At 40.3% G+C, this 26,647-nt stretch overlaps 3 protein-coding genes across 3 annotated transcripts in view; 2 read left to right on the top strand and 1 right to left on the bottom strand.

The window, feature by feature from the left end:
- The window catches only part of eeig1a (estrogen-induced osteoclastogenesis regulator 1a), a 29,421-nt gene extending 23,007 nt beyond the window's left edge, over nt 1–6,414 (bottom strand). Inside the window, exons 1-2 of the mRNA XM_010750798.3 lie at nt 6,283–6,414; nt 5,896–6,186 (exon numbers count right to left, since the gene is read on the bottom strand). Coding sequence (XP_010749100.1) covers nt 5,896–6,038 — 143 coding nt within the window. The 5' untranslated portion in view covers nt 6,039–6,186; nt 6,283–6,414. The remainder of the gene's footprint in view (nt 1–5,895; nt 6,187–6,282) is intronic.
- Nucleotides 6,415–12,260: 5,846 nt separating this feature from the next.
- slc25a25a (solute carrier family 25 member 25a) lies at nt 12,261–19,152 on the top strand. Its single transcript, XM_027278049.1, has 10 exons — nt 12,261–12,422; nt 13,963–14,089; nt 14,222–14,309; nt 14,393–14,504; nt 15,674–15,832; nt 16,640–16,792; nt 16,914–17,021; nt 17,142–17,309; nt 17,425–17,575; nt 17,725–19,152. The coding sequence occupies exons 1-10, from the start codon at nt 12,261–12,263 to the stop codon at nt 17,907–17,909; spliced, it is 1,413 nt and encodes a 470-aa protein (XP_027133850.1). The 3' UTR covers nt 17,910–19,152.
- Nucleotides 19,153–20,361: 1,209 nt separating this feature from the next.
- Nucleotides 20,362–26,106, top strand: zdhhc12a (zDHHC palmitoyltransferase 12a). Its single transcript, XM_027276269.1, has 6 exons — nt 20,362–20,731; nt 21,222–21,355; nt 22,605–22,694; nt 23,448–23,614; nt 23,834–25,198; nt 25,241–26,106. Exons 1-5 carry the CDS (start codon nt 20,632–20,634, stop codon nt 24,153–24,155), a joined length of 813 nt encoding a protein of 270 aa, XP_027132070.1. The 5' UTR covers nt 20,362–20,631; the 3' UTR covers nt 24,156–25,198; nt 25,241–26,106.
- The last annotated feature ends 541 nt before the right edge of the window (nt 26,107–26,647 follow it).

Below are 26,647 nucleotides of genomic sequence, written 5' to 3'. Positions count from 1 at the left end.
TAGGTCCAGTGTGTAAGATTTAAGCAGCTCATTTACAGAGTATGGCAGAAATGGAATATAATCATAATGCATCTATGTTAGTGCATAAACACCTGAAATTAAGAATCATGGTTTCGTCACCTTTGAATGGGCCTTTTATATCTACAGATACTGCAGGTCCTCCGCCACAGGGTCCACCATGTTGAACCACCATGTTTCTACAGTACTTTTCCAAATTTGAAGCACTAAAATTGAGGGTTTTTAATCAGTATGAATGTGTTCTCGATTAATAATCAGCAGCCGACTTTTTAGTTCTCAAAAATACACAAAACAAAACTGACTTTGATAATGAATGACGCCTTGTTTAACCCTGTAATGCTCATGACATTTGTATATGCGCACGTGTGTGTGGCTAAAGCCTCTTCTGAACACACAAAAACATGATGCATGCATCTGAACAGGAAATGAACACAATCCGTTGCCACATCAGAAACACTTGTTGCAGCCTCTCAAAGCTCAACGTTTCCCTCAGACTTGTTCTCTGCTTTGACCTGAACACTTACCGAAACTTATCCACATTTCTGTACTCAGGTACACCATCTTCTCAAGTGTCTTTAGCCTCTGACTGCTCCAACATTCCTGTTTTTCTTGACATTTAAATACAAAAATCCCCTCTGAGCTCTTATTTCCACTCCTGGCACTTCTGTATCAGACATGTTTACTGCGGTATCAAAGAAATGTTTCATCACACCCAGTGTCAGGCTGTTGGGGTTTTGTCTTCTCTTTAAACTGTTTACAGCTGGCTTCATGCAGTGCTATTGCTCAGGAACAGTGCGGATAAAAACATTAGCCAAACGTCCAAAATGTAAACTTTAAATGTCGAAAAGCGAGACAGAGCTGATAAAGCCTGAACCGATGTGCCTCTGATGTTTTCCTGCCAAATTAGGATGGAGACCATATGGTTTCTGAAGCTGCAAAGTTAAAAACATCTGACTTGCTGGATATACTGTACAGATGGTTGAATTTAGTGGACCACTCCTGTTACTTGAAATTCAACACCGGATTTCACATGATCTTTTTTCATCTTTTAAATTTTCTCTTTACGCAAAGTGCCACAAACAGGAGAAGGAAATTTAATGCTGACAAATTCTGCATCTTTTTTAGTACAAAACGATTTGAAAGTGTGTTGAGGATTTTGAAAAGTATGGGTCTCTTGTTCAGGATCTTTGCATACAAATATTTTGGATTGTTAAATAAAGGAAGGAAGAAAAGTTTGCACTTAAATCTTTATCATTTTTAATGAAATAACTCTGGTAAATTTGATATCTTGTTTTACCAGTATTCCTGTGTTCAAGTTCTGAGAAGAAACTTGAACATGCACGAAGGGTTTTATGTAACTCTCTAAGTGTTTGCCATGTCCAACTGTTATAAATGCACAGCACTGTTTCATGCAATATCACTAAAAGTGTAAAACCACAAGTTTGAACCAAGGGGTCAAAACACAAAAGCCCTCTGTCTGCTGGGATATCAGTCAGTAAAAAGGTTACATCATCAGAAACAGGATAACTACAGAAGAATCTGGGTTATCTATTCTTCTGATTGAGTAACCAATCAAACCTTATTTTGTGTAAGTTTGACCCTTTAGATGTTTAGATACCACAGTGTAGTGCTGAGGCTCATCATTTACTTGTACTTCACTAGGGTCGAAATAAGTTTGACAATCAATTAATCAGGTCATTTATTAAGAAAAACATTTGCTGTTTCCTGCCTCTCCAATCTGAAGATTTCCTGCTACTCTCCGAGTATCCTTGGACAAAAGGTCAGACAAAACAAGACATCTGAAGACGTCACGCTGCCAGAAAATCGTCCCTGAGAACTTCTGATTTTGCAAACATAACTAAGCACAGTGACCTCGTAGAGGGTCACTGTATTATTAATGTTGAGATCATGGCAGAAAAAGCTGAAGCCATGATAGTTGATATTAGTTTCAAACAACCTTTGTACCACTGATGAGAAAAACCATAAATATGTTGCAATGATTTTCTGCAGCAGTCATATTGCAGATGGATGACAGATATCAGACAGACCGAACAAAAGCAGTCCTGACACATCGGTCTAAGAGCTCACACCCGCAGCATGTGATCTCCGTCAGACTTGGAGCCAACAGGGCCAACTCTGGGAGGGGTTTCAGCGTTTCAGCGCTGGGTAAGCTTGCTGTTAATTCCCCCACTGTTCCCGACCCACAACAAGGCCAGGCCCCAGCCAGTCCCCGTACAAAGACCGGGTTTGTCAGATCTGTGACATAACGCTAATCTCTGTCCGCCGTGGAGGGAGCCTCCCTGCACCATAGCCTCCTCCTCTTCTGAGAGGGCCTTGTTTTCAGTCACAGAGATGATAACTGAGATGGGAGGGATGGATGGAGGGAGGGGGAGAGGGAGAGAACGAGAGCTGTTACGTAACCTCCAGAGAAGAGAATGACCTCTAAGGCCTTGGGCATTGCAGTCCTCAATACTGAGGACAGGAGCTGAGCGGGGGGAGTTTAATTTTGATAAACAAACATTTTTATGAGGCTGTGATCCCCACAGTGGATCATGAGCCAAAGAAACACAATGTTTTTGTGTCACAACATAACAAACTGGCAACCTTTAATGTTAAGGAAGAAACAACATTTCTTGGAATTACTGGTTTGCGTGTGGTCTGTCGTCTTCCCGTTTTTTCATTTAACATGAAGAGGATGGCTGACATTGAACAAGGTCTTGCTGCCGTGCTAGCTGCTCTGTACTCAGGCACAGGGGTGTTTCGAGCTAAAGGTCAAAATCAGCCTGGATACATCCTTACAATAACAACATAAAAAAAAAAAAAAAAATGTATGATTCATCCCCTGGGGACCATGAACATTACACACCAAAAACAAAACTGTTGTCCTTTAGAGCCACAGTGCTAAAAACTGCTAAATGTGATGGTCACTGTCTGAACGCAAATCCTCAACTTATGAGAGGTTGTGTTAAGATGACTGTAGTTACTAAACTGTGGTACACAAACAATAAGGAAAAGATATAAAATGGAAATGTAAAATTAAATAAAACAGAACGCAGGATGTGATAAGACAGATCAAACAGCTGAATAAAAATTACAGTGCAGCTGCAGTAATCAGATGATTAAATGTGACGCAATGTCTACTCACAAACTGTGTGAGCTGTGGCAAGAAATGTGAAATGTGTGAAAATCCCTTCTTAGGTTGCTTGAACAGTTTTTAGAGGCCTACAGAGGCAAATGGAAAAGCAAAGATTAAAGCATTAGAGGTCTAAGTGTGTAAGATTTAGACTCTTTTGGTTTGGTTTGTTTTCATGTGTATAACCATCTTAAAATTTGAATTTTGTATATCTTTGTTACCATAAAACTGTCTAAATATAAATCGGCTCTTTTCGCACTGATGAAAGTTGAGAAAATTGAAACATATGCAGATAAAAGGACTGATCAAGATGTTCACAATCTGTTTACTTTTCCCTCTCCTTGACCCTCACACACATACACAAACTGAGATGATGCTACGTGACAACAGGGAGGCGGAGTGTATACAAAGAGGATGATTTACAGAGAAACAGTTCTCCCACATACAGATCAGTCAGCTTGGGAGTCTGAAGTCTAACAGGCTAACTGTTTGAACACGAGGTACACACAAGTGTGGAAAAGAAAAAAAGGAGTTGATTAAGACGTTGGCAGCAACCACAAACTCCTGTGGCCTCCTGTTTTACACCACATACCCTGAGACAAATGACTGAATGTGGGGCATCCTTAATTTAAGCCAGACCTGGAAAACCAAGTCCATCATCCTTTCATCTGAAAAGTGGGCCAGCAGCAATTTAGAGATTCTGTGCCAATAAAACACTTAGGTGACTAACAATATAACGGATCGCAGTCTTTACAAGTTGAGGTTCGTTTAGTAGGTTGAGAGTACCAGAAAGAGAGAGCAGCGAGGCAGTCTTAATACTTTAACAAACATAAAAACTATTTTCTGTGATGTTTGCTCACTTATTTAACTCGTGTAGGACATAGCAAGCAGCCAGAGGCATTTTGTCCCAGCTTAATCAAGCTCCATGAATCCATAACATTTGGAAATTTGTGTTACAGACTTCAACCTGGCGGCTCTTTTAGCAGGTTCTTCACCAGCATAACAAGGTTACGAAGGTCAAACAGCCGTCACAGACTCACTGTGTCCTGTCTTTAACAAGAGTAACACACTGGAACAGACATTTGACGTGACCTTTAAGGCCATATAATCTCCTCTGGCAAATCAAAGACAGGGAAGGGAAAAGGGATGAAAGTTGTTGTCAAAGTCCAGGGAGGGAATCTGAAGTGACGTGAATGAGGAGATGAAATGCCAGAAACCAAATGAAAACCATCTTCACATCATAGTTCATTTTAGTGTTGTTTCACCAGAATCCACAGCTAGAAGAGAAAAAAAGAGCAGCTGAGTTTTGGAGGAAAAAGATATTTTAGAAAGTTTAGAGTTAGCAGACGAGATAATTTGACCAAACTGGTTTGAAAGGTTTTGCTATGTTTAGTCTGGTAGTGCAGTTGAGGTGCCAGTGCAGATACACAGAGACACCACTTAACATGGCAACACCCTGCGTTTAAATGTGACTCAGAGAAAACACAGTGTTTCATTAACCAGCCTGAGCTGAGCTGCATAAATGAATGCAGTGAACATCTGAAATACTTGAGTGCAACAAGCTGGAACAGCTTTAAAACCCCAGTGACAAATTTTATGAAGATGCAACAGCAAAGCAATTAAGTCTGTTTCAATTTAATGACACTACAGAGCTGAAAAACAAACCCAAACCAACCCCCTACATTAGCTATCGACGCTCATGTGTGGCAGTGCTGACATGGAAGATTCTGCATCGAGAGTTTGCAGCATTCACAAAATGAAAATTTTCCATCCTCGGCTGTACAGTGAAGTTGTAAAGTTACAATGTTACTTTGCATTGTTTCTCTATTGCGTTGAAGTGTGGGGGCGAAACTTAGGCTGGCAAAGCGTGTTTGTCTAATCAATGTCACTTTTGCATGTTGGGCGGTGTGGCAGAGTGATAATGGGTAATAAAATACATTTGAGGAACCAAGTTAGTCATTTTACCTGACTTAACTTCTGCAACCAGAAAGCATACAGTGAGGAGATAATCTGCCAAAAACTGAGGAGGTGCAGTCAACTTTGGGAGAAAGTAGAAAGTCACGTTTACCTCCTGGGTTGGGTCACACATACTGATACTGAAAAGATGCAGTTTATGATTTTTGAAAGCACTTTCTGAATGGAAAGGGATTTTAGCTTCTATTAAGGGACCAGTGTGTAGGTTGTAGTGGCATCTAGTAGTGTAGTTGCTGATTGCAGCCCTCTATCATCACCCTCACCTTCCTAATATGAAGGAGAAACTATAGTGGCTGCTAGTTTCTCTGTTCTGGGATACTGTAGAAACAGTTCAACATGGTGGAGCTGTGGAATCTATGGCTATGCATATTATATTTAATGCCATATTATGTAAATAGAGCCCCTGAATCTGACACACTGGACATTTAATCGGTCGAAAAACTATGTGCACTGATAGAAAATTGGCCATACCTCTAAAAAAGATTATATATTTAACATGACATAACAAATACACCACAGACAAGTCAAGTGAAGGAACCATGGAGAATATCATAATTACACTGTGGGAGATTTAAAGAAAAGCCCATTAGGTCTTAAAATAAAGCCAGTATGTTCACTATATATCTCCATAAATGCACTATAAATGTATTTAAATTAAATTGATAATGGAAAAATCTCTTCCAAACTTTATTAAATTGCATCAACATACTTCAGATGCATCTTAAAGAGGTTTGGCACGTGTGAAGTGATGTTCATGTGTGATGTTTCACCTGGAAGAAGTAGCGACAAAATCTCCATCCAGCAGCCGCAGCTTGCAGAACAAAACTCCGTTGACAAAAGGCACAGCGGTCAGCTCCTCCAGGGTCAGATGGGTCTGAAACTTGAATTTCTTCTTTTTCACGAAGAAGGCCATTGTTTTAGTGTCTCCACTCGCATAAAACACACAAACACTACAAAAAAAACTAGTATTAAAAGCAGCTGAGCAGCTACAGTGTTGATGTTTCAGTCTGTGTTTTCATGCGAACTCTGCTTCTTCTTCAGAGATGATTCAGCACAGAAATCTGAAAAAAACAAACCAAGTGTTTTTCGTTAATAACGCGTGTAAACGTGGAGAAAATGTTCACGTTTGGGGGTTTAAAAGTAAAAACGGGACTTACCTGGAGACATTTCGGGTACTGTGATATTCGCCAGCAGCTCTTCAACAACGTCAAATGACAGAAAAACACGTTTCACCTCTTGTTTCTTACGGTACCGAGAGGAGGAACTTTGCGCCAGTGGCACCGAGCGAGCTGACAATACATGATGTGACTGCCGGGGGATTCTTTCAAAATAAAAGGTACAAATTAGATTGCACAAATGTATATATTCATTCAGATGTGACAACAAATAAACAGATTTAAGCCCGTTGACTGAACTCATCTTGAGGTACCTGTACTTTATTATTTCATGCTTTACTTCTACTGCACTACATTTATCTGATCATTTTAGATACTTTACAGATTCATATTATTTATACAGAATACACACATTAGGCTACCGAGCAATATATAAAGTAATTAAAATGAGCTCCAAGCCAAAGGTTTGAATGCAGGACTTTCACTTTTAACAGAGTGTATACACTGTGATATTACTACTTTTACTTATGTAAGCACTGAAAATAACCTAAATCTGACTTTCTTACTAGATTGTTTTTGATATGGTTTGCAGGAAATTATAGTAAAAGTAGAAAATGTGTAAACTGTTAAAGCAAGAAAATGATTTATTTATACAGTGTGACTAAACACGTAGAGCACTGATTATCTGGTGATATTTGACAAAAGCAAAGGTAAAGCTTTGTACATAAAATTCGTGAAAGTAAGATATATCAATACATTTTACTTTGTGATAGTAAATTATTTCTACACTTTGCTGATTACACTGATTTTTATTATTATTATTATTATTAAACTAGACTTCCCAAACAGTGAATTTATTTTGCAAATTAAATTAGCTGACTTCTGGTCTCTTACTTGCTCACACTTGTTAACTTGACAGAGCTATTTGAACCGACAGTCACTGCCAGCCTGAGTGGAGAAACAGCGCCACCGTGAGGCGACAGTCTTCATGGACCCCTGTAACTCCTAACTAAAACAAAAACACAGTATTTTCTCAATATATGAAGATCAAAAGGAAATATCTGGGAGAAATGCACCAACAACTGACGACCAAAATGTTATGGTTAGATGGTCTTATGAAAGATACTGTAAGTTATGATTTATTTTGGTGGACACGTACCTTCATGCTTTACTATTTAAAAAAATGCTGTATCTCTTATTCTAGAAATAACGAATCAAGCGAGCTGCTTTGAACTTCCACAAGGAGAAATAAAGAATATATTCATTGTTCAATCTCAAGTTTAGCCAACAGGGAGCAGCAGAGCACCAAAAACCAGAGAGGCTATCTAAAAAGATTTTTGTAATTGGAACAAGATAAAAAAAAGCAAGTTTGAGCTGGTGAGAAATATTCAGTATATATAAAAGTATAGTTAACGTATTTGATCATTTTCTATTATTTCTATTTATTGATTGATTCTATTGTGATTTTATGGCTTCCATGATTTCACTGGACAGGAAGGGTCTGAAAGGTAACCAGTAACTAAATGTAGTGGAGTCCTCTAAGGTAAAGTGGAGTAGAGGTTTAAAGCTATGTGAAATTGAAATACTTGAATATAGTACATACACACATACACACATACACATACATACACAACAAACTTTAGTGCTTTCGTGTCTGGATTGATTTATATAGGACAACACACTGACCTGTGGTTGTAAATGTTGTGATTTAATAATAAGAAACATCCTGTTATCTCTGTACCAACAACAAGCCATTAACAACCTTAAAAACATCATAATCCAACTGTAAAACTGCACCTTCTTCTTATGAAGGCAGCAACAGCCTTACTACGGTTATTGTGATGTTTTTCTGGTATTGATCAGACTACTCACCTCTCACCTGAATTTGTCTGATCCTGCAGGTTAAAGTGCTGTTTAATCCTGTTTTTCACAAACAAACATGTCTCTGACGTAGCGGTTTTCGTTTACTTTGCTGTGTGTGACGCAGAGGATTCAACAGCAGCAGTTCACCGACATGTTTTTGTCAACACTGTTCATGGACTGTTGAGTTTACAGAAATAACTAACTAATGAAACCAGTTGTGGAAAGTATCTAAATATATTTACTTAATTTACCTTTACTTGTTTACAGCCAAATGAAGATGTTAACCTGAGGTCCTGTCTGATCAGTAAGAGAAAAAATGATGATTTAACATACATAATATTTTCACGAGGGAGGAGCTTGGAGGCTTCTCTTTTTATTTGGTTTTAGATTTGTTACGTACACTTATGTCATAATACAAGATTTCAGCACTGATAAGGTTGAAATAGAGCACATTGTTATGGGCTAAAACTGTTTGGCTTTTGACCCCTTACAAATAAACCCCCACTTTCTATAGTTTGGGCCCTCTTCCTGTTGCTAGAGACATTTCTCTTCTAAACTCAGATGGTTTAGTCGACCTCTTTCAGCTTTAACTGTTAAGGCTGAACAAGGTCAAATAATTCAGTTTTTCCAAGATGGCAGAGAAGACCCAAAATAGTAACAGACTTGAGTAGCTCTACCTCAACCAGTTCCAATAGTATATAGCACTTTTCTGGCATTCTCTGATCAGACCATTATATTTGACGAGTTTCCTCTCATATGTCTCCTCAAGGCAGTCCTCCCACAGCTTCATTAACTCCAGGAGCATGACTTGCTTGGTGGAGTCAGACATCAGCACTACATCAGCACAATGTGCTGTGGAAACTTGAGTTGCCTCCCAAGGTCCACCATCAGCTGCCAGTCCCTTCCTGGCTGCTCCCCGGCTCTGACAAAGATGATGGTTTGTTTTGGAGGGCAGCTCTTCTTTGCCCGCTCAACTACAGCACTGATGGATTCTGTGATGGTTTTGAAGACCTGATGGGTCCATGCATAACGCCCCTCTCCCAGGGCCTCGGTGCAGCAGCTCATGATGTGTTCAAGTGTTCCACACTTTGCCTAAAGTGGACAGGCTGGTGACTCCATTATGGAGGAGGTTTGACGGGCTGGAATCACATCATAGAAGAGATTGTAGTCTGGGAAACCTGCAGAGAAAGTCTCTGAAAAGAAAAAGAATATTGAGTCAATCAATTAGAAGAATCTTGAGTCAATCAAAAGGTTCTGTCATTTTATTCTTGCAAGAGGAACAGTTCTACAAATGCACCGTCTACAAAAGACCGTCTGCAGAATATGTTCAGAGTGGGGCAGTCCCACTATCAAACCTCACTAACAAGCTCTGCCTGACTGCGTGAACCAAGGTCAAGTTTATACATCGAACAGCTACTGCTACAAACAACTTGCGCAAATGAGAGACATATTTCTAAGTGAAAGATACTGAGTAAAACCAAACAAGACTATAAGGCACACAGTTTTTCCAGAATATTACTGAGATCAAACATGGCTATATATGGTTATAAAAAGAACACACAATCATGTAATATACATTTTCCATTACATTAGCTTCAGTTCAGACATCAGTGAAGTCCAACACTGATGTTTAATGATGAGGTCTCGCAGGTTGCTCAGGTTCTTCGGCACCAGTTTGACAACAACACAAATATGAATGCCCATACAAATGACCTGTCTTCAACTCAGGAAAGGGAACAAAGGGGAAATTATTGAATAAATACATAATTCATCAAAACACAAATAAAATAAATGGTAATAACAAACATACAAACTGAACAGAGTAGTTCACTAAACTATAGCAGACAAAACAGATATGTATGATCCTGTCTGAATCCAGTCAAGATTGCCCATAGGTATGAATGGTTGTTTGTCTGTATGTGCCCTCTGATAAGCTGGCGACGTGTCCAGGGTGTACCTCTCACCCAAAGTCAGCCGTTATAGGCTCCAGCCCCACTGTGACTCTGTAACTACTTATCACTGTGATAAGTGGTAACAGATAACGGATGGATGGAATTAAATGTGATGACTTAATTTTCAAAACATGTCAGCTCTTGATAACATGTACCTTGGTATTTCAGATCTGAACAAGACAATCTTGGTTGGTATTTCCTGCCCGTGTCTAGATGGGTTCTCTCTGAGTTTAAGCTTCTTTCCACAGACGTGCAGGTTAAAAGGTTATTTGGTTACTCTAAATTACCCATAAAGGTGTGAATGTGCATGTGAAGGGTTGTTTGTCCTGTCCAGGGTGTACCCAGCCTCTTGCCAATGTCAGCTGGGATTGGCTCCAGCCCCCTGCATCCCTGATAAGGATTAGAAAATTTGAAGAAATTGCCAAAAACATGACGAAAGAGAAAGTGAGAAAAACATATATTTATATATGAATACACATATTTAAGGAATATTTGTATGAGTGTGTGTGTGTGTGTGTGTGTTGTATGTAAACCCAGACAGGATCAGCTGACAGAATTGTGGGTTCAGATGTAGCTCTTGGCCTTCCTTCAGCGCCTTCTTTAGCTTTTGGCGTGCATCATTTGTTCCAGTTTATTTCTACAGCCCTCATCCCTGCACCCTGTCCACCTCAGGATGTTTTTTTTTACAGAGACATGAAGCTTAGATCTAACTACTGCGGCCAGTGACCAAACTCAATTATACAACACTGTCTGCAAAAGAGTAAATGACATACAAGGAAACAAAATAAGTAAGGTGTGTTACTGAGACAGACTATTTAGGCTTCTCAAAAGTTTACTAGATAAAGACTTATAAGGTAAAGCAAAACTTGCAGGAGGGGTTTAGCACAAAGATCCTGTTTTACTGCAGGATGATTTGTCTGTTTTTGCCATGCTGCAAGACAAACTTTCCCATGCTGGTTGTCATTGCTGCACTGCATTAAATCTTGTATTTGATACCTGGCTGCATACCAAATAAATAAATACATTTGTAAATTGAAAGCTGAAGCTCGTTAGTCAATACTGACACAGAGTATACAGTGTATTTTGGGGGTTTTAAGGTTAACAACATAACAGCAGTTTTTAAATAGATGTTGACTTTGAAAAGCTTCTCTAAAATTAATAGTTAGACACAGGACACAGATATGTTTTAATTTTAACTTTGCTTGATTAGACAAATGGCGACATCGGCCTGTTTTGAAAACTTACACTGTACGGAGACAAATTTCAGGAAAAATTAACTTTGCCTTATCCTGTTAGTTAAATTTCTTTGCGTTTTTTACCTTTACTTTTATGTCGGTGATGTAGGTGCCATACAAATATAGACTTGTTCTTTGTCTTTTCATTACTTATGCAGCTTCTAGTTTATCACCAAAACATCATGCTCAGATCTAATTACTGTGGTCAGTGGCCAAACTCAACTCTGCAGCAGAGTAAATAGCATACAAGGAAACAAACTAAGTAAGCTGTGTTGCTGTTCATGTCCTATGTTGAAATGCATTTATTTGGGGTTTTCCATTTAACTTTTCTGGCTAACAGTTTCATTTATTTATTCATTTTTGTTGTATTTTTTCTTGGTTTTGTGTTATTTGTAAGCTGTTTTAAGACAGAACTAAAAGTCACTATCAGTCACTATTAATATCATTTCAGGAGCTGTAGCAGCGTCCGTCGAATAAAGTTATTACACTGTGATAACAAATTAATATACCTAAAAAGGTCTTGATCTTGACAGAGATCGGATTATTTTTCTGGTACTGGAGATATTCTGGCACATGTACCCCAAGCAAATCTTGTACCCTCTTCTGACTGACGCAGTTTGAATGACATGAAAGGCGGGATTGGTCAATCTTTCACATGCTGGATGAAAGAAGACACGGGATTGGTTGGGCATTTCTTACGGTTTCCTTACGCAAGAAAAAAGGCGGGACAGAGCAGACTCCGTCAATGGGCGGCCTCAGAGGCCGTCGGTAGTAACATGGCCTTAATGTTGCCGGAGGACAGCCAATGACGTTGGCTATTCCTGGAAGGGGTGTGACTGCTTGTCATTCTTTAGAAACCGGCCGGCGTTTCCTGAGCCGGCATTTCAGTATTACACCGTGACGGAGAGACAGCTCGGTGTGCTATTTATTTATTTATTGTACTTTCTTTTTAAAATTTACAGAGCCAAACATGCTCGGTCTGTGCCTTTACGTCCCTGTGTCTAACTCGGACCCCATTGAAGTGGAATATTTCGAGTCTAATGGACTACCGTCGGAGCTGAAGTCTGTCTTCAACAAACTGAGCGTGTTCCTGCCGTCCCAGGAGTTCTCAGCCTACCAGAAATGGCGAAAGGTAAGAAGAAAAACAGTTAAAGTGAACTTTTTTTTATTGATTTACACATAGAAACATAGTCTGTGTAGTATTTATAATGACCCAGTTGTTTAAATCCAATTACTTTAGCGGTCACTGAACCCTTTCTTACCCGCGCCGGGAGACTTAGCGTGGGGGTTGTAAGAAGCCTTACGACGAGGCCCAAATTCCAGAAAAGTCGCTACGCGCGTTTAGAAACAAAAAAACAACAACGTGATGAACCTTATTATAATTATTAATACAGTGTCAGCTTAGCCACAGTGTCTTATTGAAAATGTAATTAGCATGCGGTAAGTTTAATTCTCGTGTGTTTTAAACTCGTTGCCCTGAACTGAACCGGCGCGGGCGGTGTCAGTTTCATTCATTAAGGAGGAATTCCACCTTAAAGAGGAATTCCACCTTAAAGAGGAATTCACGCCATGCTGCTTCTCCACGTTATTTCAACTTCTGGCGCCTTAATATCCTCCAAGTGAAAGCAGAAAATGAATGCATTTCTGCAATATAGAACAAAGACAAATCTATATGTATTAGGAAAAATGCACATATTACATATGTACTTTAAAAAATGTTTTTATTTTTTTATTGGACACCTGTCCTCTACCTTTTACATTATTATGCTGCATGATCTTAGTGTTACTCATGGCCTCCTTTGTAATGAAAGATTGTGCTGTGACTAATGCACACACAGTTGTTGACTTGTCAGAACTTTAAGTTCTTGCACTCAGCTGCAAGTTCACATTTTTGTCTCATGAATCCAGCAAAACACACCCCTTGCAGCTGCAACACAGGCTTTCAGACTCAGAAAGGGCACTACAGGCACACAAGCACCTGACCAAACGTGTCCCTTAGTGCAGAAATGGCAACAATCCTTTTTTCCACCATGCTAAAAGTCACATTTATGCACTTGCTCGGGTACTTGAGTGTGGGCTGCAGGAGAGGGCAAAATGTCCTGCAGTGTGCCCCTGCCGCATGACTGTACTATGCCTGCAATGTGGGTAGCGGGTCAAGTATCAGTGCTGGCCAGCAGACTTCTTCTCTTAGTTCAGGAAGCTTGAGCCTCGGGTGGATTAAAGCAGTTGGCGGGTCGACCTGTAGTTGAGTCCAAAGATAGAGTGTCCAAAGTGTTACTACCTAATCCTCCCCACCGCCCTGGTTCTGAAGAAACAGACGTCATCCTAGTCATTCAAGACCAAGCACCAAGAGCATAGCAGCTTTGGAAATGGGTCATAGTGCTCTCCTGTGGGGTCATGAAACACAAGCTGGGCCACCTTTTTTAAATCTCAGGTCATGTTCAGGACTGTGGGATTGACATTTAAACCGAGTACATTTCAGAACATATCTGACTCTTTAATATGTACGCTCCTCTTCTGCAAGGTGACGTCTGTGGTCTCTCTCTGTGAAACTAAAACCCTCAGTAATTATTTTTAATTCTCAGTCCAACAATCTTCACCCTGGTCAAACTCTACTGCACATTTATTAAACAGAGTATCATATCTTGTTTCTTTTTTCCCCCCTCTTTCAGAAAACCTTAAAGAGGAAAGAAACTAACTCTGATGGACAGCTGGACTTTGAGGAGTTTGTTCACTATCTGCAAGACTATGAGAAAGACCTGAAGCTTGTGGTGAAGAGCATCGACAGGAAGAATGCAGGTATGAGGCTGCTGTCCTGGATGAGATGAAGTTTTAGTTTTGTTGCAGATGTTGTTTCCTTTCTCACTTTGTCAGTAGTTCACCCCCAGAAGGAGTTCCCCTTTCTTACAACTTTCCTTGTTTCCTTTTCAGGCCCCGTTGATCCTAAGGAGTTCATGCAGTCTCTTCAGGACCTTGGTGTGCATATTTCCCCACAGCATGCGGAAAAAGCGCTTAAGAGGTAATGCCATTCATCACTTTCATTCACTGCAGTCTTGGGTTGTTTAAGAAGCTCAATATCTCACTTAGTTTTTTTTTTTACAGCATGGACAAGAATGGAATGATAACGATTGGCAGTCAAGACTGGAGCAACTACCCCATGGTGGAGAAGACTGAGAACATTCCTGAGATCATCCTCTACTGGAAACACTCCACGGTTAGTTCAGCAGTCTGCATAGAAACCACAAAGTTTGCCCAAAAGGGAACAGCTGAACCGGTTCAGTGGAGCCCTTTCTCACTTAAATCATTAGTTTCAATTAGATCTGAGTTTGAGCATTTGGAAATGACTATAAAATGCTACTGTAGATATTGCATACCGTTTCAGATATCTTGTCTTAGGTCTGATAACGGTGTCATGGCACCCGATAATGCTATCACTTTATCACAAGCAAATCAAAGTGCACTGGGTGTTGTAATTTTGTCCTCAGAGAAAAAAACAGGTCAATTGAAAAACAAATTCCCCGGAAGGTTCCATCAGCATGTGCGTCAGCAATTAGGCTCTATTAGGGTATGAAAGGAATTTGTCCCGTTCCCGGAGGATTATGTCGGAAGGATTTGTTAATTCGTCTCGTTGTTATGTAAAAGGCGGCAGCAGTCAGTCACACCAGGTGGTGACTGAAGTAATATAGCACATTGCCTGCAGGACGACCGTGTGATCTTGTGTTAAGTTACTTCAGCACCATGTCAGCTAATGAGTGTAGCAGCCTCTACTTTGCACAGAGGAGACTCTGGTCAGCTGAACCAGGAATAGAGCTGGAGTTGCCTCTCGTGGGAGGCCCTGGCAAAAAAAACGCAGACAAATTACCAATGAAACATAATCTGCTGGATCATCAGAGGTTCAAAACTAAATCTGATGTTTAATGCTCTGTGTGGTCACATGTTTGAGCCTCACAGCAGATTTCCAGTGACACTCAAACTCCACTATAGGCCACTGATGTCCTAGTTAGCAAAGGGCAATAAATGGGCTGTTTTTATGAGTCCAATAAAATTATGTAACAATGATAAATCATAAATAAAATTGAACTTCTTCCTATAAAATTGCCTTTTTGTCTGAGGAGTTTCTCCTCTGCTCTTGACTTGTCATTTTGAAACATGTCTTCATATGGACTTTTGCCCTTTGCTTGCAGAGCCCCATTAAACCCCCCCAAAGTACGCTGTGTCCATGATTATCTACTGAAATCATTAAGTCTTGACCTCCTCTGCGTCAAATCAATGTAAAAACAAGACATTACTGTGTGTGGGGTGTCTTCAAGTTGTCTTTTGTTTTTGTTTTTTTCTTACCTCTCAACTCTATACCTAGTAATAATTTACGTCTCTCCCTGACAGATATTCGATGTGGGTGAGAACCTGATGGTGCCTGATGAGTTCACTGTAGAGGAAAAGCTGACTGGGATGTGGTGGAGGCACCTGGTTGCAGGTGGAGGAGCTGGTGCTGTTTCAAGGACCTGCACCGCCCCCCTGGACAGACTTAAAGTCATGATGCAGGTAAGACAACCAAATCTGAGCTTGAATGGATCAGTTTACTGTCACAGTGTACAGTGTGATTACAGGGAGGTCTTGGGGAGTTTGGGAACTGGACAGGGTGTGTAGGAAGTGGTGGAAAACCTGATCTAACACTCTGTTTGCAATAGTAGATAATTTATCATCAGCTGGTGGGGGTATGAGACGGTGTCAGCTGTTTTGTTGTGCAACCAGTGCGTAATGTACATCTAAAACATGCCTATTATTATTTCAGTGGAATCAAGACTCTTAAAATCAAATGTTGCATAAGGAAATAATAATGAGGACATGATGTTCATAAAGTACAGTTGACAATCAGTCGAGGACAAACTGCTCAAGATCAAGTTACCCGAGAACCATTAAAAGGTTAATTTTTAATAGACTATATGTAGTAAGAGTGGGAGGTTAGGGTTCATAGTCCATGACTGATTGTGTGTCATAGCTGACCAATGATGGTTCGCATGACGTTGTCACACCCTCGACTGTGTAATCTTTACTGTCATCTGTGGGATGAAGGTCTAACTGTGTGAAATCAGGATCTGTGTCAATGGCCTCTGTTTGCGTCAGTTGCTAAGTGGAAAGTCGACTTTGAGACCCATTGATTAGGAATTATATGCCAACAATCAAACAAACCTAGTTGGACCCTTTTCTGGGTCAGATGAAATCCTGTCCTCCATGGCAGGTGCCATGTTTATCCCAAACTTCATTTGACCTCTTTTGTGAAATCAAGACAGATCTCCAATATTTCCTGCTTATTGATTACATCTAAATGACTCCTTCCTTCCTTCTCAGGTCTATGGATCACGAACCAACAACATGTGTATCATGAGCGGCCTGACGCAGATGATCAAAGAGGGCGGTATGAGGTCATTGTGGCGGGGCAATGGAGTGAACATCATCAAAATTGCTCCAGAGTCCGCCCTGAAGTTCATGGCGTATGAGCAGGTACGACAAGTGACTCTTGACAAATGACTGTGTGCTGTAACTCATAATAATGTAATTCATTATGCTCTCTGTTCTTGGTGATCACTCACTAATCTATCTTTTTCTCACTTGTCTTCTCCAGATTAAACGTTTAATCGGCAGCGATAAGGAGACTCTGAGCATCTTGGAGCGATTTGTTGCCGGATCTCTGGCTGGAGTGATCGCCCAGAGCAGCATCTACCCCATGGAGGTGATTATCAGTTTAATTACATCTACCCCAAAAACGAAAAGGCATGAAGGAAACTTGTTGTGAGCTTCTCAAGACTTTAACAGTTAAATGACACCTGTTCTTTACTGAATCTGTCTTTAGGTCCTGAAAACTCGTCTTGCTCTGAGAAAGACCGGGCAGTACTCCGGTATCTCAGATTGTGCAAAGCAGATTTTCAAGAGAGAGGGACTTGGAGCATTTTATAAAGGCTACATCCCCAACATGTTGGGTATCATCCCCTATGCAGGCATTGACCTGGCAGTGTACGAGGTGAGCAGTCACTACTACAGACTACTATCAAATGAGAAACTGTGAAAACACACAAAGTGTTTTGTAGAGAATTTGCTCTTGACTCACATTTTGAATTTTTTTTTTCGTCCATCAGACTCTGAAGAACAACTACCTGCAACAGTACGGCGCCAACAGCACCGACCCCGGCGTGTTTGTTCTGCTCGCCTGTGGCACCGTGTCCAGCACCTGTGGTCAGCTCGCCAGTTATCCTCTGGCTCTGGTTCGCACCCGCATGCAAGCACAAGGTAAGACCTCACATCTCTGATCCTTTTGTCAGCCTGAATATGACTGACTCCTGCACAGGACAGGCTTCAAAATATTTAATATAGATATAAACCATAATATTTTTAAATTCCTTTAAGTCTAACCTGTTGTGTGTTTTTTGTCTTTCCAGCTGCGACAGGGGGCAGCCAGCAGGTGACAATGACTGGCCTCTTCAGGCAGATCCTGCAGACAGAGGGCCCGACGGGGCTCTACAGAGGCCTGGCCCCTAACTTCCTCAAAGTCATCCCCGCTGTCAGCATAAGCTATGTGGTGTACGAGCGCCTAAAGACACAGCTTGGAGTGACATCGCGCTGAAACTCACTCTCTGATTGTCACGTGACTGTAAACCTCGAATGTGACAAGTACACCCTCCCCCCCCCCCCTTCTTTGCCAGGGTTAATGCTAGGGAATCCCAGGGACCGTTTGGGCCCCTATGGTGGTTCGTGGAGTCATCTCATTCTGTGAATGTCAGCTGACGAAAGACGAGGAAGGACACTGAATGTTGGAAAGGCCAAGGTGAAAGATATGGACTCTGTGAGCTCGTGTGGTTGGGAACGTGACCGCTGCTATTTCTGTTTTTAAAGGAGTTGTGTTAAGAGGTGAAAAGCGAAACGCCAGGAATACGAGTGATTGTTAAATTTAAGGACCAACTGTTTTTGCTCTTTCTGCCAGATTGTGTTTTGGTGTCTGAGCAAAAGTTTTTTTGTTTTTGTCTTTTTTTTTTTTTTTTTCGGTTGGTTTGACATTGCATGCTTTGGTCAGTCAGTAAAACGAGCATCACCAGCACTCTTGTTTAGTAACTGTAATGAAGACAATTCTCCTGTAGTACTTTTTTTATACGGCAGAACCAGCATTACAAAGCTTTAAGAAGTTTTACTCTTTAACAGTTCTGCCTGTAAGGAGAAAATGATTGTGTTCCTAAATGAGAGGATTTTGCACATGTGAGTTTGATTTCTCTCCACCCTTGTCCTGAATGAGTGAATGGCTGACAATGGAGTATTTATTTCCATCTATCCTGTATTTATTGTTTTTATTGTCTAGGAGAGAGAGGGAGGTATAACGCTGCATGTTTCCTGTCTGAAGAGCCAAATGTGCAATTTTAAAATGCAGTGTGACTATATTCAGGGTGGAAATCTAACACCAGGCAACAGCCTTAACATGTGGCAATCGAACACTAAATGTAGTTGTCTGAGTCAATGTGGTGGAGCAACTAAAAAATAACTTTGTTCGTGCAAACTGCTTCAGATTATATCTGTATTTGCCCTCTTTGGAGGTATAAATGTCCTAAAGTTCACATCAGGTTAAGGACAGTTTATTGTTTAATTCTTAGAAGAGCACACTGTTTTTTTGTTGTTGTTGTTTTTGTTTAACATTTATACTCTGAAAAACAAGGGCTTGGAAAAGATGAACAGCATAATGCACTTTAATTGATACTGGAAGAGCCTCTGAATGTCATATCAATCCAGATATTAAGATGAAATTCTTTTGTAAAGAATAAATTTTAGTATTGTTTTAATGGACCATTTTGATGCAAATAAATGCAAGTTCTATAAATGCACATCTTGAGTCTTGGATTTCTTTTTTCTGATTTTTAGATTTTTCTCATTTTGGAGAAACCCTCCTGCAGGTATGATGGTTGAGTCTGCAAGTGTTACCAATGATGCTAATTAAGACTTTCCAGTGAGCCATCATGCAGCACACAGCAGCTGCTGACTCTGTTTGACCTGAATGGAACTGAACCTTAATTAGTATCACTGGTGACGCCTATTTCACGCCAAAATGGCTGCTGTGAAAAAGGTCCATTACTGGAGCTTGTGGTAGATTGACTTGTTTATTGTAGATTATCAGTGTCTGTTTATGCCTGCCGATAAATACAAGAAATTATAATCAAGGTTTAGTTCATTACATTTACAGATTCAACAACCTCTTTCTTTCCTTCTTTTTGTGGATAATATGCAGAACCTTACAGTGTCTGGAGCCAGGATAATATCTTCATTTGGCTGTAAACATGTTAGAAGATGAAGTGCCCGTGTAATCTTTTAAATCATCCTCCATGATCTTTGAACAGTTTTTTTTTTTCTCCATCATACTTTTTACATTATGGTTCTGTTTGTAGCTACTTGCCAACCAACAGCAAGAGATTTGAGATTTGAATGATTTGTCCATCTCTATTGTGTGCCTGTGTTCATTCAGTTAGTTAGTGGTGTGTGCGATTTATTGATCACATTATGAGTTCTTTGGGGGGCCACAGACAAAATCTTGCTTAGAGCCACTAAATGTGGAGCACAGTCAGATATCTAAAAAAAAAAAAAATCCTGGATAAATAAAATGAAGTGTATCTGGATCAGGGGTTCGCCCAGGGCGCAAATGTGGCCAGGACCGGCGCTGATCTGGATAAATGGGGACCAGCAGATAATTTTAGTTTGCTTCACATTTATACAGATTTAGGAGTTATATAGGTTTACAATAGACCTGCAATATCTCAAGTTGTTATGTCTGCCCTGGGTCGCATTGAGTGTTATACAAATACAAATTGAATTAAATGAACTACAAACAATAATTTGCTAGTAAAAAAAAGTTCTTGCACTAATACTTCATCAGACCAAAATGAAATGGCTGACTTATATAAATTATTCGAACATTGTGGAGATTATACGTAGCCTGATAATTTATATAAATTAAGCAAAATGAGATTACAGCCTCATCAGGAAACAGTGTTGTTATGTAACTCTGGTTGACGTGGGTTTACTATCATTACGGCTTCTTGGACTCCGCAGCTTCCCGTACCAAAACACGGAAGCGGCGACACCAGGATGGACAAAACATCTAAAATGCACCGAGACTAGTTACACGATGATTTATACATTTTACATTAGTTCAGATGGATTCCAGTTTGTATGCATTCGTTTTATTTTGGCAGCGTTTTATCCATAGTGTTTAAAAAAACCTGCTAACGAGGCTGAGCAGCTTAGCTTGTTAGCAGCGGTGCTAATAATAATAATAATAATAATATAAATAAATAAAATAAATACATTAAATGGTGCAGAACATGTTTCGGACCGGGTTTCTAGTTCGGGCCACACACACCCTGCTAACGTGGGTCGTAACCCTCATACTGTTCTTTCACACACCGGTAAGTTCTTCAAACCGGGACACCCAGCATCAATGTAAAACTCAGTATTTAGAGACTGAGCTTCAGGTTGTCTTTACTCTGCTCTGTGTTTGTTTATCTGTAAATATAGGAAGCGATCATCAAGTATGGGGTTATATTAAAGTTACATGAAGTGCTTACTCCTAATATTTAGTCCGTTACATTGGTCAAGCTCAAAAAAATTTGTCAGGCTTTATTTTTTGAAGCCTCCTGATGTTTGGTTGTTGTGTTGTGATGATGATGCTTTCACCTCCATCTGAAAGCCTGTATTAAAGTGAAATACAATACTCTGATCTAGATCACATCATCTGTGCACACAGTAGTTAGATTTAACACGATGAACATGAAGCACACATAGTCATACTGAAATATCACTGACACTCTGTGTCAAGGGCTTGAGGACAGAAACAAAACATATTCAGCCATACTAGTTAAGCTGTGTTTTCTGTATTGTTTGTGTGTGTGTGTGTGTGCAGATTTGCGAAAGTGTGAGGAGCGAGGAGAGTTGTTGCTGCCGGTTCTGTTCTTCCTCGTGGTCGTGCTGTCGGTGCTGTTATACTTTGCTGTTTCTCTAATGGACCCTGGCTTTGTGCTCACTGACACGATCAAGGTGGGATTAATTTAACAAAACACACACACATCACAAAAACCACACAGATGTCATGAACAATAAACATGTATTTGTTCTAGTTTATTGCAGCTGATTCTCATGCCTCATACTAAGCATATATAGACCCTTTCCAAAAAATTTGAATATCATAGAAAAGTTGACTTATTTCCGTAATTCAATTAAAAAGGTTAAACTTTCATAGATTATAGATTCAGTGCCCACAATTCAAACGATTTCAAGTATTTCTTTTTTCTTCCAGCTCAAAAATCCATGAAAACAGGAATTCAAAAAATTAGAATACTATGAAGAAATCACCATTTACTTCTCAGTTTTTGCTGAAAAATTTTGCTGAAATCAGTCAAAATATAGTACTTTCTAAATGATATGTCAATGTTCAATACTTGGTTGAGAATCCCTTTGTCTTAATCACTGCCTCGATGCGCCGTGGCATTGCGTGGGAGTTATGGAAGCCCAGATTTCCTTGATGCTTGCTGTCAGCTCTTCTTTGTTTTTGGGTCTGGTGGCCCTCATTTTCCTCTTGATAATACCCCATTGACCTGAGGAACCTGACAGTTGTATCTCCCGGATGTGTCTGAATGTGGTGGTTTTTGAAGCTGTGACTCCCGCCTCATTCCACTCTTTCTGGATCTCTGCCAGATTCTTGAATCTTCTCTGTTTTATAATCTGCTGAAGTCCACGGACATCTCTTATGCTGGTGCATCTTTTCCTGACACATTTTGTCCTTCTACTAGACTTTCCATTGGTATGCTTGGACACAGCACTCTGTGAACAGCCAGCCTCCTTAGCTATGAACTTTTGTGGCTTACCCATCCTATGGAGGGTATCAGTGATGGTCTTCTGGCCAGTTGTCAAGTCAGTCAGGTGCTTTGAGTTTAGTAGATGATTAGTGTGTGACACTCAGTTAAAAACATTCATGCCCTGCAAAATTTGGGCTGATTTCTTCACAGTATTCAAATTTTTTGAATTCCTGTTTTCGTGGGTTTTTTGAGCTGGAAGCCCAAATTATGTAAAAATAAACAAATAAATACTTTAAATGTTGTTTGAAGTGTGGGCCCTGAATCTATGAAAGTTTGACCTTTTTAATGGAATTATGGAAATAAGTAAACTTTTCTATGATATTCAAATTTTTTGGAAAGGGTCTGTAGTCCTGTAAGTCAAGGTTACAGGAGATGACGTGTGCGTATGTGTGTGTGTGCATGTGTGACCCACATCAGTCTGTGTTGCGCAGGGTGTTCAGGGTTCAGATGAGGAAATGGAGTCGATGATACCTCAGCCTTCGACCCCTCGGCTGCGGCGCTGCGGGTACTGCCTGCTGCAGGTAACCAGCTGCTGCCAGCTGTGATCATGTTTGGCGTCATGTATTTGTGATGTGGTGTTTTGTTTCCTTTAAAACTCAAACACAGATTTTCAGACGTCCTTCCTGTGCTTAAAGTGCGTGATATTCTCACATATTTGAATTGGCTTGCAACAATAACACAAGACTGGCAAAATTCCAATCAGACAACATGTTTGCTCACCCTGTAGCAAGAAAGGAAATTGGAATATTTTGACACACAGCTTATATTCATTCATATTCACTGCTCCTTTCTTTGTGTTTTCTTTAAATTTAGATTTATAAAAATGTCATTTCAATTAGTGACAAAATAATCTTAATTCAAGTTCAACTGCATCTCATGGTTTTCACTCATCCGGCTGCTTCGTCATCTCAGGCTTTAAAAACCAGACATAAATATGAGCGTAAGCATCTTTTCATTCTATCAGACAAGACTGCTGAAAAAGAAATGCATATTTGTTTTTTATTGCATTCTAGGTCTTATTGTTTTTACTGGTTTTCCATCAGCCCCCAGTCCATCAACACTCTGGTGTCTACACAGGATGTGTTCAGAGCCCATTTTGAGCACTGATCACTGCCGGTGACCGACATACACATGCCTATTTTGCTACACAGCCATATGGTGTTAAATGAAACATTTATTTATACGGCAACTTTAAAAACAGACAGTTAAAACTACTATGTGCAGCATTTCAAAATGTCCGAATGCACCTCTCTCCCTCCCTTTTTTTCAAGCAGCAGCCAATGAGAGCGAAGCACTGTCAGACGTGTAAGCGCTGCGTTCGTCGCTTCGACCATCACTGTCCGTGGATCGAGAACTGTGTGGGAGAAAGGAACCACCGCTGGTTCATCGTCTACCTGCTGGTGCAGCTGCTCGCTCTGCTGTGGGCTCTTCACATCGCTCTGTACGTCACTGTCAAATGCAATTTCAAACTTCAAGTTACCCTTAGAAATCAGTCCTGCCGGCTTTAATGCGAAGGACTTGACCTGCTGTGAGGCAGTTTGTCTTTAGACAGTTTGCTTTCCTGTTCTCTTCCTTCTTGATATTTTCTAATATGACGTATCCAAAAAAAAATCATTTCTTCGTGTTGTATTTGTTCTTAACACTAGCGCATATCTTTCAGGTCTGGCATCTCACCCACCATCACATGGGAGCTGTGGTTCAGAGTCAATGGGTTCCTGTTGGCGGTGCTTGGTGTCGTTGGTATTTTCTCTGTGGTGGTGGTTCTGCTGCTGGGCTGCCACCTCTACCTTGTCTCCATCAACTGCACCACCTGGGAGTTCATGTCACGTCACAGGATCTCGTACCTGAAGAACTGTGGAAACGAGGAGAACCCCTTTGATCGCGGAGTCTTCTGCAACCTGTGGGATTTCTTCTGCATCTGCAGGACGGTGGTGTGGGAGCAGATGTACAGCAGGAACAGAAACACCACAAATTCCGTATGACCTCCAACCAGACAGCAGAAAATCTGAATTGCATTTTTTAAAATTTGAATATCAAAACATGATATCTTAGTTTGCTAGCTTTGAGTACAAACTAGCATAGTTTAAAACAAACCTTTTAACTATATGGTTGTGTTAGTCTTACAGACAGGAACAGCTGAGAGAGGGGGGGGGGGGGGGGCAGAGAGACGGGAAGAGAGAGGGGGGTCGATTACATTCAGCAAAGTTTGGAATAGCACCCAGGCCACTGTGGTAAGGACTCAGCCTTAGTACATAACATGCTGTACCACGTGAGCTATTGGGCCACCCTGGATTGCCCTTAAATTTTGTAGCGAGTCCTCAGAGGATCAGTTTTAATGACTTTGGTGTATGGCTCTGCGTGCTGCTCCCTGAATCAGCAGTCTGAAAATATCTTGATTTATAGATTTTTTTTTTTTACTGTTGTAAACACTCTGACACCTTAGATGTCTTACCTGTAAGACCTTTGTTTATCAGCTTTAAGGCGCAATGTCCGATTTCCAGTAAGAGAAAGCCGGAGCTGAGAGCCAACAGAAACAATGAGCCGTGCCGCTCCCCGTTCCTCATTTTGTGGTCATTTTGAGACAAGAAGCTATTTGTAAAGTTTAAGTTAAGTTGAGTTGTAAAGTTAATGTTATAGTCCGCCGTGCTGTTCCCCCTGGATCGCTTTGAGTACAATGAAGTTGAAAGAAAGTGCAGCGATTCAAAGGACAAAATGCGATCCGGCTGTTAGGGGACAGCCCTACTTTGGTGATCCTCTGCCTTTTCTTACCACCACGAGGTTCACTGTTGGTGTTTGTCCTAACCTGGCTCAGACATTCATGATCCCCTCAGGATGAATTGTAATCGTTTTGGTCATCCTCTGATTATTTTTCTAGTGCCTTCATCAGGTGAAAATGTAAAAAGGTTATGACCAAATACCTACAAAACTAGTTCCCATCAGCCCCAGCTGTACTTTGTGTTAAATGCTATGTAGCAAACGTTAGTGTGCTAACATACTGAACCAACAGACTCAGATGGAGAACAGGGTAAACATCGTACCTGTTAAACGCCAACGTGTTAGCATTAAGCTCAAAGCACTGCAGTGCTTAAAGGTCGAGTGGGCAGGATTTAGTGGCATGTAGTGATGAGGCTGTAGATTGCAACCAACTGAATGTCCTTCGCCTCACCCTCCAAACGTTAAGGACAAACTATGGTGTCCATGAAACATGCATAAGGCTATAGCTAGTGTTTGATTCCCTTTGCCGACATGGTAGATATGAACTGTACGATGTATGTATGTATGCATAAACACTGTAGGTACAAAGGGCTAAACACAACTATTGTTATTTTCAGGTGACTATACACTGATGAAAACACAGGTATGAATATTAATTCTACCATATTCTGTAAATAAATCTCCCTAAATATCACACACCAGACCTTTAAGTGTAGCCTCACAGAGCTATTAGTGTGGCTCTAAGTATTGTTTTCATTGAACAAAGTGATTTTTAAACTTCTTTTCTAAGATGTTTTGACCAGTCGTACTCTCCTGGTGTGTTGCCCGTTACGGTATGAAAAAGAACAGAAATATGATGAATTATTGTATTAATGTTTTTTTGAAAGAAAGAAGAAAACTACTCAGTCTGATTGAAACATTTTTTCCTCAGGTTTGGTCACCACTTTCTCTACCGTAAATGTTTCTGTTGTTGCCTCATGAGAGTGGTGACCCCATGTTGTCACACTAATTGCCTTTATTCCCTGCAACTGTATGTCCTGTGCCTTTGGTTTAATGTAACTTGTATGTATGTTTGGTTTTATGTAACTTGTAAAAATTAATTTAATTCTGAGAATCTTCACACTGAGAGCCAAATATTTTACAAACCTTTTTTTTACTGTATTTGTTCTGTTTGTATTTATTGACAACAAGAGTACATTAAAACACTGATGATATGCATGTTGTTTATAGAGTACATCTGTACAGACTGACATTCCTAGTCAGGATGCTTCACATACATACATAAATACAGTACTGACACATAAGTAACATGTAATATTCAGCAGCATAAACTTAAAGTGCTACAGCAGCTAAATCAACGCTGGTCGCCCGTCCTGTTACATTTTAATAATTCAGCTAAAAATCGTATCCAGAGCAGGTAAAGGGTTCAGTGGCGTACTCAGGGACACTTCATATGAAGAGACATAATGGCCTTTCAGGAGATTGAAACTTGTAACCTTTCAGTTTCAGGACAGTGGTCCGGTTTGTTTAAAGAACAACTTAACACCTCATTACAGCTTGAACACTCCTTCACATATTCAAAAATGTTTTGAAATCAAGAGCACATACCCTCCTCACAGCTCCAAAAGATAGATTTCCCTCTAAATATGGACTTAAAGAAATGACGAGAGCTGAACGAGCACTAAAATTCCTGCTAGGCAACATTTGAGAGCACACAGGCACAGATTTGTAAGAACAGAATCAGTTTTGTGTGAAAGCA

The sequence above is a fragment of the Larimichthys crocea genome, chromosome III (genome assembly GCF_000972845.2).
Source record: "Larimichthys crocea isolate SSNF chromosome III, L_crocea_2.0, whole genome shotgun sequence".
NCBI lineage: Eukaryota > Metazoa > Chordata > Actinopteri > Sciaenidae > Larimichthys > Larimichthys crocea.
The sequence above is the reverse complement of the archived record's forward strand: the minus strand, read 5'-3'. Positions and strand labels throughout refer to the sequence as shown.